Genomic DNA, 16,439 nt, shown 5'->3' with positions numbered 1-16,439 from the left:
TTATATAGTATTATTTATTGTTAAATAGTATAAACTAGTTAACAGCCTTAAGAAATGGGTTGAATTAGACATATTATATGGTAGACTAGAAAAAAAAGAAATAATCAAGTCAATCAACTGCCTGATTTGGAAAACTTTTTCCAGAAATGGCTATCCAGTAAATGCAAACCAGCCCATTACTAAACAACACGTTATATGTATATATATATATATATATATATAAAAAATTATACACGCGCCTAAGAGGGGACCCAAAAATTGTATGTGAGAGAGCACTTGTTGGTGTATTTGAAATTCAAATTGCTGAGATCTGGGTTAAAGGTTTGTGGACTTTATATAGCTACTAAATTATCAGTCCAAGTGTTCTATAAAATTGCATAATGTGATTGAACTTTCAATAAACTAGCTAGCTATAGTACTTGCCTAATTGATAGTGGTACATTATTTATTCTTTTCACAACAAAGAAGAAAAGAAACTGGCAAACATAATTGCAGGGAAAGCAATCCTCCTAATATATATATTATATGCAAAACGAAACTCAACCTACCATTCAGAGAAGAATCATAAGGATGATAAAAATAAATAAATAAATAATATTTTTATTTGAATTTAATTTATCATGAATTTAAGATATAAATGAATAAGAGAATGTATTTATTAAATATATAATCCAATATACTTATATTTTAAGGTTATAATAAATTAAGTTTAGATAAAAATATCTTATCGATGAAAAATGGGATATAAGTTTAAATTAGCTTTCTTGAGTCTAAATTAGGCTGATCATTCCATTTGGGATTTGAAGAATAGAATACTATTTAATTATTTCAACCCTTTGCCAACCTCTCGAATAAGCCAGAGATTGAAAAAGACATATGTGCACGAAGCATGGAAATGGAAGGGTTGTTGGGCAGCATCTGCATTTGTTGTTTAGTGCCTCTTTAGTCTTTATTACATATAATATGTATGTATATATCAACTGCTCTTTTCAGACAAGTTCATTAGTCTTCTATCATCAACTATTTTGAGGTATCCCTCGAACCCAGTTAGTTTAAACTTGTGCTACTTTATTTGACCTAAATTGTTATATGTGGCATATCTTGCAGCCATATACAGTTGCTCTGTTTTAACTTTTCTTATCTTTTCTTTTCTTGATGGGTTCTGGTTATTTTCTTGATTTGCATTCACAGATACACCACGTACATGCCCAATCGTTTCCTTCAATTAACTAAAGCTAATTCATGCTTCTTTCACACACACACACACACACACACACACAGAGTTTTGAAATGTGAGTGGAGGACAAAGGTAACATTGTTACCTTTTCCCTTGTTTCTTGCCGGCAAATTTTAGTCACCTTTTCCATGTTCGAATCCATATAGATTTTATATAAATAATAAATCGATATGTTTTTGTCTGGCATGAACTTTTACCCTAGATAAAAAGACAAGTGAAGAGGTCTAAGTCTATGGCTGCACCGAGAAGTTGAATCTTATGGAGAGTACTCTCATCTCTCTTCCCCAAAAATAAAAGAAAAGAAAAGGGTTATAAACTTAAAATCTCTTTAAAAAAAAACACTAAATATCAAGGCCTTATGGTCTCTATCCTTTTCTTTTGTGTGAAGAGAGAGCATCTCAGGTTTGAAGAAGCTTCCAAGCAGACAAAAACAAATGAAAGGATGCAGATCTTAGCCTTCAAATGCGCCAACAAAAGCTAACAGACAGTTTTGGGTAAGATTGATTCAGCTTTTCAAAGAATGAGAGATTGGCTCTGTGACAAGAAGAAAACTACTGCCTTTGACATAGATTTTCTGTGCCACTTTTGCTCTCTGTTAAATTGAAAAGAAAAAGGTTCTCAAAATTTCAAACCCCATTTTCGCTTTTCCCAATTGGATTCTAATGTTTGACAATTGTAGATTATGACTTTTGCCTAATAAAACTCACCTATAAGTATTATATATTTAGATTTTTTTGTTAAAGGTAAACCAGATCTAAGTAAAAAAAAATTTCCTTAATTGATTTATCTTCCAAGTTCACGAATCATCATCGGTAAACAATGCTTGGTTTTTCATAGCCTTGGGAAGAAAAAAAAATTTTAAAAATATTTATATAAATTTTTATGATGAGTAAACATGTCAAATTAAAAAAAATAATAATAATTAAACTTGATTTATTATAAATTTAATATATAAATATACAAGTAATATCTATTTTATATATAAATCTCATCGTATATATTAATGATTAATTGAATTTAAGCAAGAATTTTTTTAATTTTAATTTAAATTAATTTTTAACTATAACATATTTCAGTATTTCTTTAATATATCAATGCCAAACAAATTATGACGTGTTAGTACCATCCTCTACCAACTTTTTTTAAAAAGTGTACTTTTAAATGATGCCATAAAACCTAATTTAAAAAATTGATGAATTATTTTAATATTTTTTATTAACTTGAAAAAAAAATTTAATAATTTTAAATTAATATATAAAATAATATTCTTCATGCAAAACAAATTGAGCTTGAAACTGTACATGGACTTTGTAAAAATAAAATTGAGAAAATGAGCAAAGTATTTATTACCCATATCACACTATGGAGAGTAATTTTACATTTTGCATAAGAAAATAGAAAGAAATATTGACTAAGCATCATACTGAAAATGTTCATGTCAGTATCTAATTGAAAAATAGATAATTAGATGTTAGAGAAATTTTACTGTATAAAATTTAAAAATTAAGAATATTTTATGTTATATTTTAAAGTTAAAAGACTATAATATTATAACCATATAAATTTAATGATAATTATTAAAATTTATCAATAAATTTAAAGTTTAAAAATTTAAAAAAATTTTTAACAAGCACATAATAATAATAATAATATGAATAAATCTTGTAACTTAAAGTTTTTAACAATAAAATTAAATTAATCTATAATACTATTATACATAATATTATATATATTATTCATTGCATTACATATTATCTTAGTGCGTAAAATACGTTGCCTTTACGTTATTTATTATCCTTAAAAAATGATATTGAAACCTATATTTGTTACAGTGTCTCATGCCTCAAACACTACTACTTTTCTCTCATTTCCTTTGCATTGTCAGTGCATTCAAAAAGAGCCCCAATCTCTTCCAGGGTCTTGCCTTTCGTCTCTGGCATAAACACATAAAAGAACACTGTACCAATTACCATTATTCCTGCAAGCACAAAAAACACTCCCCCAAACGTTATCTTCTCGGCGATGGTCAGAAACGTCATGGACAACACTCCACTTACCAACCGATTCACTGATATGGCCAAGCCTGAGCCCTGAGCCCGTAACCTCAACGGAAAAATCTCCGATGAGTAGACCCATGTAATGGGTCCAAGCCCAATAGAAAAGAAGGAAACAAACCCGCAAACTGCTACTATACACATCACAATAGCCCACACTGGCTTGCTGGTAGAGTGCTCAAGGAACTTAGATCCCAAGCCCAACACAACTAGCGAAATTGCCATTCCTGAGGAGCCCAACAGCAAAAGAGGCCTTCTTCCAAACCGATCCAGGTAAAGAGCCGATGCTAAAACAAAGAAAGTTTTAGCAAATCCCATGATCACATTCACACCAAATAGCATTTTCTTGCTGTGGATTCCTGCTGCCTTGAACACTTCAGGGCAGTAGTATATAACTGCATCATTACCTGAAGCTTGCATGAAAAAATTGATCCCAATAGCTGCAATAAGCATCCTGCGAACCGGCGGAGATGGCCTTAACAGAAGTTCCTTCCAAACCCCTTGTCCATGCCAACTAGAAGTTGAAGAACCACCATGGCCTGAACCAGATGAAGCTGCTTGTGTTATTTCAACAAGCCTAACCTCAGCTTCCTCTGCGCTGTCTGATACTTTAATTAAAACCCTTTTTGCCTCACCCAACCTACCTTTCATTACAAGCCAGCGAGGTGATTCTGGCATTGCTAAAACCCCAAAACCAATGAATAAAGATGGGATCCCTGCAAGACCTAACATTAGCCTCCAGTTAACGTGCTGTGGCAGACCTGACAATGCATAGTTGATAATGTAGCCTAGCAGAATTCCAAAAACAATGAAGACCTCTGGTAGAGAGGTTAGGAATCCACGAGTCATGGCAGGAGAGACCTCGGCAGCGTACACTGGAGCGATCATGAGGGCGTAACCGACACCTATTCCGGCGATAACACGACCGGCCATGAGGAAAGGAAAAGATGGTGCTAGGCCCATGACAAGTGCTCCAATCAGAAATGCGGCTGCAGCTAGAACTATAGTGTAACGCCTCCCTAAATAATCTGTTGTTTTCCCTGAAGCCAACGAGCCTATGAGCGAACACACATTTAGGATACCCACCAAAATCTCTACTTGGGTAGATGTGATTTTCAGATTTTCTTTAATGAAAAGTACTGCACCACTCATCACACCAATATCTGTATATATAACACCAAAACAATTCTCATTACTAAAACAACCAAAACCCAAATCGAGATTTGATTTTTTGGTCAATTTCTAATTGTGGGATTTGATTTATTATTGATGAGATGTGAAGAAAAGGTATATAAAAGAAAAGGAATTACCATAGCCTAACAAGATGGAGATAGTGGACGCCAAAAGAGCGCAAGCAAAAGCATAATTGTTGAGACGAGGCTTTCTAGGACCAAGAACACTTTCTGGTCTATTGGGTTCTTGTGATTCAACCTCCATGGCCTCCATGTGAGCCTGCAATTTACAGACCTTCTCTTTTCCAGTTCTTGAGATGAGGGTTTTTTTTTTTTTTTTGGGAGAATAAAGAGGCTGAAACTGAAAATGGGAATTGAAATTGAAAGTGAGAGTGGAGAGTTGTTTGCTGTCGGGTAGTGGAAAGAGAAACAAATTGCATGGATTCAAATCAGCGATGATAGCTCAATACCAGCGAAGACGTATACGTTTTAACTTGATAAAATCTATTCCTTTCACTGGGCGTTGTGGGACTTATTTATTTTTTTATTTTAATATATAATTTTATATTTATTTTTATAAAATTTTAGTTTTCAAAATTATATTATAAAATTTTGTTTATCTTAATTATATTAAAAATAATTAAAATTTTAATAATTAAATATAATTAAAATTTTTATTAAAATTTTAAATAATTATATTTCTATTAAAATTAAATTAAATTAAAATTTTATTTTAAAATAATTATTAATTATTTTCTTTTAAGTATTTCTGCATAAAAATGCAATAATATAATCTTTCTAAATATAATTGTATTTAAAAAAGATCATATATTATTAAAAATAATTTATCTATAATAATTATAATAATAAATATGCTTAAAATAAAATCTTAAATATTACAGTAATATTCAAATAATAATAATAATAATACTAATTTCTTAATTTATGATTTGCATTTTATTTTTTTTTAAGTTTAAGTTTATTCTTCTAATTTTAAAATTTTTTTATGCTTTTCAGTACTTATAAATTTTTATTGTTTAATTTTCTTATATAATATTTTATATTTTTTAAAACAAGATTTATTTTTTTTATATAAATCAATGAAAAGTTATATGATTAATGGTATAGCTTTTTATACTAGTCATTTGATTTTCAAACTCTATATCTTTTATAAAAATATTTATTTTTTAAAGGATAGTCTATAAAATTTGAAAAACAATTTATTACTATAACCATAATGAATTTGAAAAATAAAATATAATAAATAATTAAAAATAATTATGTAAATTTAAAAATATAAAACAATTAAATTATTGCTATAAGCAAGTAAAAATATGAGAGATTTTAATAAGCCACATACTCAAAATTTAAGAGAAATAAGAAATAAATTTATTTATTATTATTAATAAATAAATAAATAAATTATGTAATAGTAACTAATATAAATACGATTTAATTTTAAATTTTAAATTTTGATAAAACACCTTTAATGGAGTATCTTCTTCTTTAACGAGAATCAAATACTCTAACCCAAAATATAAAAGCACCGAAACATTCACATGAAGCTGATCCCCATTTCCTGCTTGATAATTGGCGATCACAGCCATTAAAACTACACTCATGTCAATGCAGGATTATTGAAGACAAAACCACCAGCTACTGCTATCTTTTTTCTTTCCAATATTTATTATATACTAACTGCACAATCCAACTTGAATTTTAATATTAACTATTCAATTTAAATAATTAAATAAACAATACAATTAATAAATTTAAATTATAATAAACATTAACATTTTTTCATAAAAAATAATATTATACCTCAATGACAACAAAATTTTAATATAAAAGGTGTAAGTATTTGTCTGACACTGAAAAGTTGAATAAAAAATCATGGACATGCAAACGGAATTCACTGAAAAGTGAAAAGTAGCTCGGTGATAACATGCTAATGCTTCAAGATGGGGATGGAAAAGCAATAGTTTATTGGGATTTGGGACCATAGATCCTCGCTCACAAGTCACAAAACAAGCTGTGCTCAAGGTATTGGCAAACGAGAATTCCAATTTATAGAATGGACTATTCTCCCACAGTTTACTGATCTCCCATACCTATCATTTCATACAAAGGCAAAAACAATTCCTGACCTGACCAGCTTATTCAAATTCCAACTCATATAAGTCCCCTCAAGTTTTAGGCTTTTTATTTTCCAAGTTTGCAAGGCAAAAGGAATTGAAAATGCATGCATTTTTTAGTTAAGAAACAAAGTGTATTTGATTCTCAGAGATTTTATCTTCAAAGAGAACCCCAATCTCTTCCAAGGTCTTGCCTTTAGTTTCAGGCAAGAAGAAATAAAAGAAAACTGTACCCACTACCATAATTCCTGCTAGTGAGAAGAACATTCCTCCAAATGAGATTAGCTTGGAAATGCTTAGAAATGTCATGGCAACAATCCCACTAACCAACCTGTTGACTGATATTGCCAAGCTTGAACCTTGGGCCCTTAATCTCATAGGAAATATCTCTGACGAGTACACCCAAGTGACTGGACCAAGCCCAATTGAAAAGAAGGATACATCAGCACATACTGCCACTATACACAATGCAATGGCCCACACGGGCTTGTCAGCTGACTGCTCGAGATACATTGAGCCCACACCCAGGGCAGCCAATGAAGCAGCCATCCCAGTTGATCCCAACAACAAGAGGGGCCTCCTCCCAAACCGGTCCAAGAAAAGAGCTGAAACCAAAACAAAGAATGTTTTGGCTATTCCCATGATCACTGTAACCCCTACAAGCTGTCGCGTGCTCTGGATTCCAGCGTCCTTGAACACTTCAGGGCTGTAATACACAACAGCATCATTACCTGAAGCCTGCATGAAGAAGTTAACTCCAATTGCAGCAATGAGAATACGGCGAATGGGGCGAGAAGGTCTACACAATAACTCTCTCCAAGCACCCTGCCCACGCCAATTGCTTGAAGCAGCTCCTGGGGTCAAGTCCTTGGCAGCTTTTATCATTTCAGCTAATCTCAATTCTGCTTCCTCCTTTGAGTCTGAAGTTTTTATCAAGACTTGCTTTGCATCACCAAACCGGCCTTTCATGACAAGCCAACGAGGGGACTCAGGCATCACCAGGACACAAAAAGCAACAATTATAGCTGGCAAAGCTGCAAGTCCTAGCATTAGTCTCCAGTTCATGTTCTCAGGAAGACTCGATAGAGCATAGTTGGAGACATAACCGAGTAGAATTCCAATATTAATGAAGACTTCAGGGAGGGAGGATAGGAAGCCTCGAGTCGTGGCTGGGGAGAGCTCTGCAGTATAGACTGGAGCGATCATTAGGGAGTAGCCAACACCAATGCCAGCAACTACCCTTCCAGCCATTAGAAATATGAAAGATGGTGCCAGTCCCATTAAAAGTGCACCAACAAGGAACGTGGCTGCAGCCAGAACAATGGTATAACGTCTGCCAATGTAGTCAGAAGTTCTACCCGATGCAAGTGATCCAATAAGTGAACATACATTTAGGCAACCCACCAAGATCTCCACTTGTGTTGATGAGATCTTGAGGTTGTCCTTGATGTAGAGCACAGCACCACTCATCACCCCAATATCTGCAGATAACAATTTCAACATTGTAAATGTATTTTTAACTTTCCTTCTCTTCTGTGATCTAATGCTTTTTAATTTTCCTTTCTCCCATCATTGTGTATCTTTAGCTGGAAAATCGCACCTTAAAGAGGGAAAAATCTCAATTGAAAATGAGTAAAATGAAACTCACCATAGCCCAAGAGAACAGAGTTTGTGGGGGCCAAAATAGCACCACCAAAAGCATACTTGTTAATGTGAATCTTTCTGTGAGCTGAAACACCCTGTGCTTCTTTGTGTTTTTGGGATCCACCTATAGCAGCATCCTTGTGCCATACATTGTTTCTTCTCTCATTTTTCAGACCAGTTTCTAAATGTGAAGATTCTGAATCAAGAAGTGGATGATAGTTTCCATCTTCATCTGACTCAAGGGTAGAACTGAAATGCATGACTGGAAGATTGAACGCCAAAAAAATTGATAGTTAGAATATAGAACCACGAGCGGCTTACCTCAACACAATCCGTTCGCTAAGTTACCTACTCCACTTAGACTTAATTAAAAAAAAAAAAAAAAAGGTTGCACATGTTTTTCTGACTCTCTCAAATGGGTGGCAAGTGGAATATTAGAGAGAACCTTCCGTTTACCTTTTTAAAGCCACTTTCTCAGAAGAACGCATGCCGGGCACACTTCTTCACAAGCTATTGGAAATTGGAAAAGAGAGCTGAAATGGACCAACCCACCCCACCTCCACCTTTCTCCAATAACAATTTCAATTTAACAAGCTCATAAGGTATAAGCAGAGCCCTGAAACAATGATTTTATATTGAACAATTTGTTTTAAGGAGGCTTTAGGGTACATGTACCAGCCTGATCATGGAAAGGTCAATGATTACACATGCTCTACTTAATTAAACTTCTTGTCCAAATATATAGTTGTCTGGTGCGATATTCCATAATCCTAAGCAAGATTTGGGACACCTTTGGGACCCAAAAACCTTTGTGCATATACATGTAAGGAATAAGAGGATTCCTATATGAATAAAGGTGGATTTCCAACATAGAGCGGCCACAATGAATCAGAAACCAAGGAACCCCACTGGCCAAAGGTGTCAAAAAGTCAAAACTCACAGCCAATAACCAGTATTTGCTATCTTAGCTCCAGTATATGTAACCAGTATATGACAAACAATAGCTACAGCATCAAATGTGAACACACTCAAAGAGAATATGCCACTATTATGTTTCCAAAGGTAGGCCCAGTTGAAACATTGACGCAAATTCCTGTAAATAGTGAATCCAAATGTGCTATTCTTTTTTTTTTTTTTATATTAAATCCAAAATATCTCATTATCTTTGACTAATTTATAGTTTCTTGTCCGGCTGACATAATTACTTCAATTTCTACATAATATGTAACAAGTACGTTTAACAATTCAAAGCTAGTCTCTAATCATTCCGTAAATTAAATTTCTGGAAACTTTCATATTTCACATCTCTCACCAATAGCAAATCAAGATGCAGAAAAGATTCAAACAACACATGAGAAGCACAATGGCCAAGCCTTGGCATCAGGGGAAACTAGGTAATTTGAATCTTAAAGTTATGATTCTTATGGTCCGGCCAACACAAGCAGAATCAAGATTTTTGTGGGCACAAAAAAAATCCTTAAAGAAAGAAAAATGATTCTTTAAGGTTGTACACATGGTCCTAGTATTAGATTCCTTGTCATTTATTATTTTTTTTCCTTGGCTGTAAATTGCAATTTAAGGGGCAAGTGAATTGATTTGTGAGCAAGCAAATTCACAAGGCACCAACCCTAGCCCATCCCAAGCAGCTGCCACTTATCTAGCATTTTCTATAATTTGTACAGATGGGAATGATAAGCAAATGCTTCTACCACAGTTAGGAGGTGTCCACGATAAACAATTTGATTATATAAATGCTCTGGTTACATATTGGAATTATTCACTCCTATCTCTTTGAACCAGTCGCAAGTCTGAGGTCATAGGACCCTTGCTTGAAATCTAAAAGCGTAATTTGATCCATGTGCTCCATTTATACTAACATAACATCTATACAAAAGGCTGAAGCATTGAGAAAAACAAGAAGGTATGAGTTTCTAATTTCAATTTCTAATGAAGCCCACAACCAGCTGACTGCCTAGGGCCAGCAAAAATAAACAAACAAAAAAAAGAAATAGTGCTTCAGAACTATTCCATTTTCAGAAAAAATTATACTGTATATCTCCTCAGGCAATGGAAAAAAGAATCAAATCCATGCCAAATTGGCTCAAACGTCATAAAAAATGCTATAACCCTGACCCTAATGTTTAATTTTACAAGTTATCTATTTGTTTATTTATATGGATTGGATACAAGACACAAGCAACAAGCTTCTCTAGAAAAACATGAAAACCCTAAATCTCTGCCACTTGTTTCCATCTAAGACAAAGACAGACCCACATTTCCTTCACCAAAAATGAAGGCTCAGGTCCCACAGTGCAGAAGCGTCCACATCAAAAGTAAAAACCTAGAGAGATCAGTTTCCAATTAGTGGATTTTTTTTTCTCAAGTCCATCCTCCACTTTTGTTCTTGGACCATTATCATTTAAGGGCCTTTTCTTTTTAACTACTTTATAGCATTTAAGCACAATGCAAGTCATCTGCTCGGCAATTACTAATACAACTATAAATTTGCTAGGTAACAAGCACTCCCAGCAACATCAACCTGAATTAATATTCACAACAAAGTAATATTCTAATTTCTCAATCTTCTACAAATTGTTGGACAAATCATGTTTTTATGAATATTTATCAAGGGCAGAAACACAATGCATCATGAAAAGCTCAGGAAGGTCCCACATAATTTTCTTTTTCTAAAATATTACTGTTTGTTTAGGATACAATGTAATTCTAAGTATAAGACATATCTGCAAAACCCAACCCATAATGCATCCCAACCCCAGCCATCTTCCTTTCAATCTTTTTGATTCACTGACGCCACCCACCTAGTCACTCCTGGATTTGTGACTTTTCAGCATAAAACCTGGGATCTAGCACTTACATTTGAGGGGGATGCTTAACAAGAAATTTCTAACAGCAACATGAATTTAAAGTTATAATTCATGAAAATATGACTCTTACAATATGATAAAAGTGATGATCTAGTAAACTGAAACTTAGCTAAGATTCACCAGGAGAATATTTCATCCTTCGACAAGTTCAGGAGATAATGTCTCAACCAGCAGATAATTTTAAAAGAAAAAAATAAACTAAAAAAATTTGAGAACATTAATTAATAAAGGACAAAATATTGAAGCAGCAAACAAATGTAAGAACTCAAATTAAGAAGACATACCTGAAGGCTTCCTGCGCTTGATTCAGAGATTCAGAATTTAGGAAACCACACTATATGAAAGAATTGGGAAGACAACGTAGACTGAACAGATAAAGAGATTTCCCAAATACCAGGAGGCAAAAAAGGCATTAAAATTTTAAGAAAGGAAAGAAGAAAAGAGATAAAACCTTCTTAAAATAGCAGAAGTCTCGAATATATATATAGCTGTTGGGTTTTGGAGTTGGTGGCGTCACCTTATGTCTCCATCTTCATACCAACGTCAACTTTTTCGAAGGTATTGTTAAAAACTTAAAATGGCTTAAATTTGGCCCATAAAATGAATTGCCTTACATGTCCCAAGCCATGGGATAGGCCTGGATCGCTTCGGCTCTGAAAGGATTTTTTCAAGTTCAGCCCAGCAGCTCAAAACAAATATATTTTCAATCGACAGGTTCAAGCCACTTGACCAGTGTTCAAGTCCATCCAGACGTATTCCCAATTGAATTGACCTAGGGGGTGTTGAGAGTTTAAGGCTCGTGATCATGAATAATCTATAATCATGGAGCTAGATTGAATATTGAGTAAATCGGTTCAACACATCGCACGAGCTTAAATTTTTTTTTTCTCTCTTCAAATATAAAAATCTCATTAAAAGACAAGAGGGTAACTGATAAAAAAGAGAACAAAATCTTCACTGAAATTGATAAAAAAAAAAAAAAAAACAGCTCCAATGTCATCAAACTGAAGCTTGAGTGATGTCCTTGACATGTGTCACAGCTACTGCAAGTTCAGAGCTTTACACCTGGATCACCAAGCACCGAGAGAGCGGAGCACTCCATAAAATCACTTCCCTCCTCCTCCAAAACACTCTAGAGTCTCCAGGGTTTCTCTGCGTACAACTACCAAGAAAAGGGTAACATAGATGTGTTCTTCTCTCAATGTGCTGCTTATTCCTTTCTTTTCTGCAGCTAAATCTGGTGGTTGTTTTTATTGGGGATAGGGTAAAGGAACGGGAAGTTTCGGGAAAGAAGGAACAAAACGCATAAGCTCTGCGTGAGGTGCCGGCCCGCAGCTTTCATCTGCAGAAGAGCCGTTACGGTTCTTGCTGGTACCCCGCCGCTCGTCTGAGAAAGTGTAAACTTTTCTTTCCTGTCTGGCGTGGTGTGGAGTGGATTTTATTGTGTTCTAAGTGTTTGTGGAATTGCTAGATAACTGGAGCGTGAAGGCAATCCGGAGGAAGACTACGGGAACGGGAAGGATGAGGTATCTGAAATACGTTGCTGTTAGATTCAAGAGCAACTTCAGAGAAGGTAACACCTTCACATCTTGTCTGCGATTTCTCTAGTTGTTTGCTTTCATGGGGTTTCTGTAATTCCATTTTATTTTCTTGTCTTTTAGGTATTCAGGCAACCCAAGGAAGAAGGGTACTTCACCATCCTCGTAAAATCAGTTGTAGACTTGTAGAATCTGTTTCATATTGATCAAACAGTAGCAGAATTAGGAACCACCAAATGCTTAGCTTGGTTTTCATGCTTGATGAATGATGATGCTTATTATAGCTTTTACCATCATCAACTATAAGTCCTGAAAAAGGGCCAATGTGATTCCCAATAAAAGAAATTTACTCGAGTCTTGACATCTTTGGCTTAGACAAATAAATCAGTGAGTGTTCAATCAGTTTCACAATATGTACACAAGATTTTGCATTTTGCTTTTTTTCTCCTTGTTCGTATATTAACGGTATAACTATCACATAATATGTGCATTAAGGGCATATTGATCAACTTGATAAGCAATCTGGGAGATCCAGTCCACTGTAGTGCCAAAGAACAGCTCCCAGAACCAAAGATCTAATGCAAGGATTGAGGAAAATATGAGCAATGCCAGAGTTTGGTAGCGGTTCAATGGCCAACCCAAAGCTTCGGCCAACCTTGTAAGAAATGGGAAGGAGGTGCTCTTTAAATCTCGGTTCTTTATGGACCAAGCTGTTATCCACTGCACTTGGGAAGGGATTAAATCAAACTCCTCTCGCAAGCGCCTTCCCAAGTCCGGCATGTGCCCCCCACCATACAATATGGCAATCTTGTTGTGGCCATCTTCAATTGCTCTTTGAAGAGCCTCTATTGCAGCCTTGTTCCTCTCGCCAATTATGACTGATCTCTCTTCCACATCTGCTGTCACCTGCTTGAACCTTCACAGATACCCCTTTCAGTCAGTCCCCAAGTTAACAGATTTTGTAACAAAAGCAGGAAAAATTGAATTTTTTGGGCTTAAGAAAATGGAATTACAGTAATGATAAAGTCATGCTGTTTTGGATATGCTATTCATTTCCATCTAAAGCTAATCCCACTTCTAAAACCCATCACAGAATCCAAAAACGAGCAACTTGTAATGTTGCACCTCAAAAACTAGGCAAAATCTCATTGTGTGAAAGCACTATAATAATTGGACAGCACTTACTCAGAGGTTAGCCGCTTTGCCAGGAAAACCTTCATTGCAGCACCAAAGTCAAGCCTGGACAAGGCTTCTAGTTCTGGATATTCTGATGACTGACTTCCCACGTCACAGACACTTCCAATAATGAAAAGACCTACAAGTGGCATAGGAAGTACACGAGAAGCCCAAAGAAGTTTAGATTTCCAAGGACCAAGTTCTTCTGGAATTGTAGGCTGCACCATGGCTTTTGTTGATCTGATAGTCATATCTCTCGCAAATGTGAAGAAACTTTCACCTTTTTCGAGCTGAAAGAAATTGAAAAGCACCATCAAATTTAGAATTCATCACTACTTGCAATCTCAGCCTTCACATCAAATTTCACACCACGAGAACATGCTAATACAGGAAAATGGCAGCATGAAGCCATTTATGAGAGTTAAATTGACTCATCAAATTTTGGGCAACATCAATAACAATCTCCTCGTACGTAGAAGAGACATGATTGGAATTCTGTGGGGTGATACCCAGCAAAGAAGTAGAAATTGGCAACGGAAAAAAGGGGCTAACGTAAACTCAATTCATAGCCTTCATAATTTAATTTATATTCTCCTGCATTTCATCAATTTAAAATGAAAGATCTGGGAATGTAACCTGAAGTAGCTTGAAGGTCTCATAGTCAAGATCTGCATGATACCAATTCTCTGCCTGGTAATCAAGACAGTCTAACTGGAAATCAAGCATAAGAATCCTAGCCATCTGTCGCTGAATGCACCCTAGAATGTTGAATCCTCTGGAGCGCGAACTTTTCAGCCTCTTTGTAGCAGCAGGATTTCTTCTATTCTCTAAACTATCCCTGCTAGCCACCATCTCATATAGGACACAATCATAGGGCTCAAGTTCCTTCTGGAGGGTGGTGAAGTAACTACACATAGTAATTCAGATCATTTAAACTCACATGATAAAGAAACTAACATCTCCTAGGCAAATGGATAAGCAAGTCACCAAGTTGTTACCAAAAATAGAAGCATAAAACATCAGCTACAAAAATCTCATGGTTGACTCAAGCTAAAAGGTCAATCTTTGCCCTTTGAAAGAGCTCCAAAAATAAGTTAATGAAAATAAGGAAGTTTCCCAGCACCACAAACAAAACCATTCCTTAAATTATAAGATGAATAACATATTTGAGTATTCACAAAGCAAAGAAACAGAACATCTAGTGAAATATATGTTAATCTAGATATTTTAAAAGAAACTACCAAAAGTTTTCACTACCCCCAAATCGTTGGAACATCAGCAAGAATCTGAAGTGAGAGAGGGAGAAGGGGAAAAAAAGAACTTGATGCAAAACCAAAACAGAAACTAGTAAGCTTAACATACCAGCAAAACAAGTACAAAAATGTGAAAAAAAAGAGGCAATTGGGTCAATTAAAAACCAATTTCTTACCAAAATCCCAAATCCAACTAAACAAGTTACTATATAAACGTAAAAGAATCCCAAATTGTGGAAAAGAAAAACGTACTCTTTATCTGCAATGTGAATAGTCGAAACCAAATCAACCTGCACCAACCCAATAACAAGCAAAACAATCATTACTAGAATACATAAAACAAGAAATAAATAAACGATTTCGAAAAGAAATCCTAATTCACAAGCATGGTACCCGAAGAAAAGGGTTGAGAATAGACCAAGGAAACCTCTTTCTGTAACTAACAACAGCAGTCTGCAACTCGCCGCTGCTTCTATCGGAGCGTCTCTTGAACCTCATGAAATCCGCAATCGAATTGTTTTGGAAAAACTGTTCCGCGGAGCCATCTTCAAAGGACTGGGTATTATTCGCAGAGAAAGCCAAGATTTTCAAAGACTGTAGAGGGAAGCGTGGGGAGGCTAACTTAGGTGGTTTAGAGAATTTAAGATTGGAATTGTAGTGGTATTTGAAAGGGATAAAGGGGAGAGAAATGGAGGTTGAAGATGAGTCGATGGTTGAACTTGAAGGAAATGAGCATGTGGATGGAAGTATTGACAGTGAAGTGGAGACCACCATACTTGCTCTCTCCAAGCTCTCTGGTTCTTGAATCTCTGAGAGACGCGGCTCTCTGATTCTGCTCAGCCACACTTTATTGTTTTCGCTTGCACGCAAAAATACATATAAAATCTTTCAATTTTAGTTAAATTTTTCTAAATAAAATAAAATTAGTTTACTTTTTCAAATATATATATTTAATTAATTTTTTAATATATAATTCACAATATTATATTTTCATTAATTATAACATAATTTAAAGTTCTATTTTATATATAACCTTTTTTTTGTAAAACAAAATTTAAAACTAAACTTTATAACTTAATTAATTGTAATATATAATATAACTTACAAAATATTAAATTTATCTAATTATATAATTATGTAATTTAACATATATTATATTAATTAGAATCTTTCAATACAAATAAATTTACTAAAAATTTTGCATTTACCACTATAAATTATTAAGAAAAAATTAAAGGGATGAAATATAATATCAAATTATATATAATTTATTATTATAACATTTATATATATATATATTATTTATTTAATTATATATAAATATATATATATATAATTAATTATA

General features: G+C 34.3%; 3 protein-coding genes and 1 long non-coding RNA gene across 6 annotated transcripts; 1 reads left to right on the top strand and 3 right to left on the bottom strand.

The window, feature by feature from the left end:
• Window positions 1-3,006: 3,006 nt before the first annotated feature.
• Window positions 3,007-4,874, bottom strand: LOC110649835 (polyol transporter 5). 2 transcript variants are annotated; one of them, XM_021804559.2, is made up of 2 exons: window positions 4,602-4,874; window positions 3,007-4,331 (listed from the first exon to the last, which is right to left on the bottom strand). In XM_021804559.2, the coding sequence occupies exons 1-2, from the start codon at window positions 4,735-4,737 to the stop codon at window positions 3,091-3,093; spliced, it is 1,377 nt and encodes a 458-aa protein (XP_021660251.2). In that variant the 5' UTR covers window positions 4,738-4,874; the 3' UTR covers window positions 3,007-3,090. The 2 variants fall into 2 exon arrangements, with proteins under 2 accessions (XP_021660251.2, XP_021660250.2); XM_021804558.2 differs by having other exon boundaries at window positions 3,007-4,454; window positions 4,602-4,868.
• A 1,418-nt stretch (window positions 4,875-6,292) lies between these two features.
• LOC110649837 (polyol transporter 5) lies at window positions 6,293-11,629 on the bottom strand. Of its 2 annotated transcripts, none has more exons than XM_021804561.2 (3): window positions 11,412-11,629; window positions 8,247-8,504; window positions 6,293-8,079 (listed from the first exon to the last, which is right to left on the bottom strand). In XM_021804561.2, exons 2-3 carry the CDS (start codon window positions 8,500-8,502, stop codon window positions 6,719-6,721), a joined length of 1,617 nt encoding a protein of 538 aa, XP_021660253.2. In that variant the 5' UTR covers window positions 8,503-8,504; window positions 11,412-11,629; the 3' UTR covers window positions 6,293-6,718. The 2 variants fall into 2 exon arrangements, with proteins under 2 accessions (XP_021660253.2, XP_021660254.2); XM_021804562.2 differs by lacking the exon at window positions 11,412-11,629 and adding an exon at window positions 8,699-9,615.
• A 240-nt stretch (window positions 11,630-11,869) lies between these two features.
• On the top strand, window positions 11,870-13,028 carry LOC110649842 (uncharacterized). Its single transcript, XR_002493824.2, has 2 exons — window positions 11,870-12,303; window positions 12,391-13,028. It is a non-coding gene; the product is annotated as an uncharacterized LOC110649842 (long non-coding RNA).
• Window positions 12,973-15,974, bottom strand: LOC110649841 (uncharacterized). The gene is made up of 5 exons (XM_058146035.1): window positions 15,488-15,974; window positions 15,347-15,384; window positions 14,478-14,748; window positions 13,851-14,131; window positions 12,973-13,581 (listed from the first exon to the last, which is right to left on the bottom strand). Exons 1-5 carry the CDS (start codon window positions 15,866-15,868, stop codon window positions 13,140-13,142), a joined length of 1,413 nt encoding a protein of 470 aa, XP_058002018.1. The 5' UTR covers window positions 15,869-15,974; the 3' UTR covers window positions 12,973-13,139.
• Window positions 15,975-16,439: the final 465 nt, after the last annotated feature.

This window comes from Hevea brasiliensis, chromosome 4 (genome assembly GCF_030052815.1).
Source record: "Hevea brasiliensis isolate MT/VB/25A 57/8 chromosome 4, ASM3005281v1, whole genome shotgun sequence".
Classification (NCBI taxonomy): domain Eukaryota; kingdom Viridiplantae; phylum Streptophyta; class Magnoliopsida; order Malpighiales; family Euphorbiaceae; genus Hevea; species Hevea brasiliensis.
The sequence above is the reverse complement of the archived record's forward strand: the minus strand, read 5'-3'. Positions and strand labels throughout refer to the sequence as shown.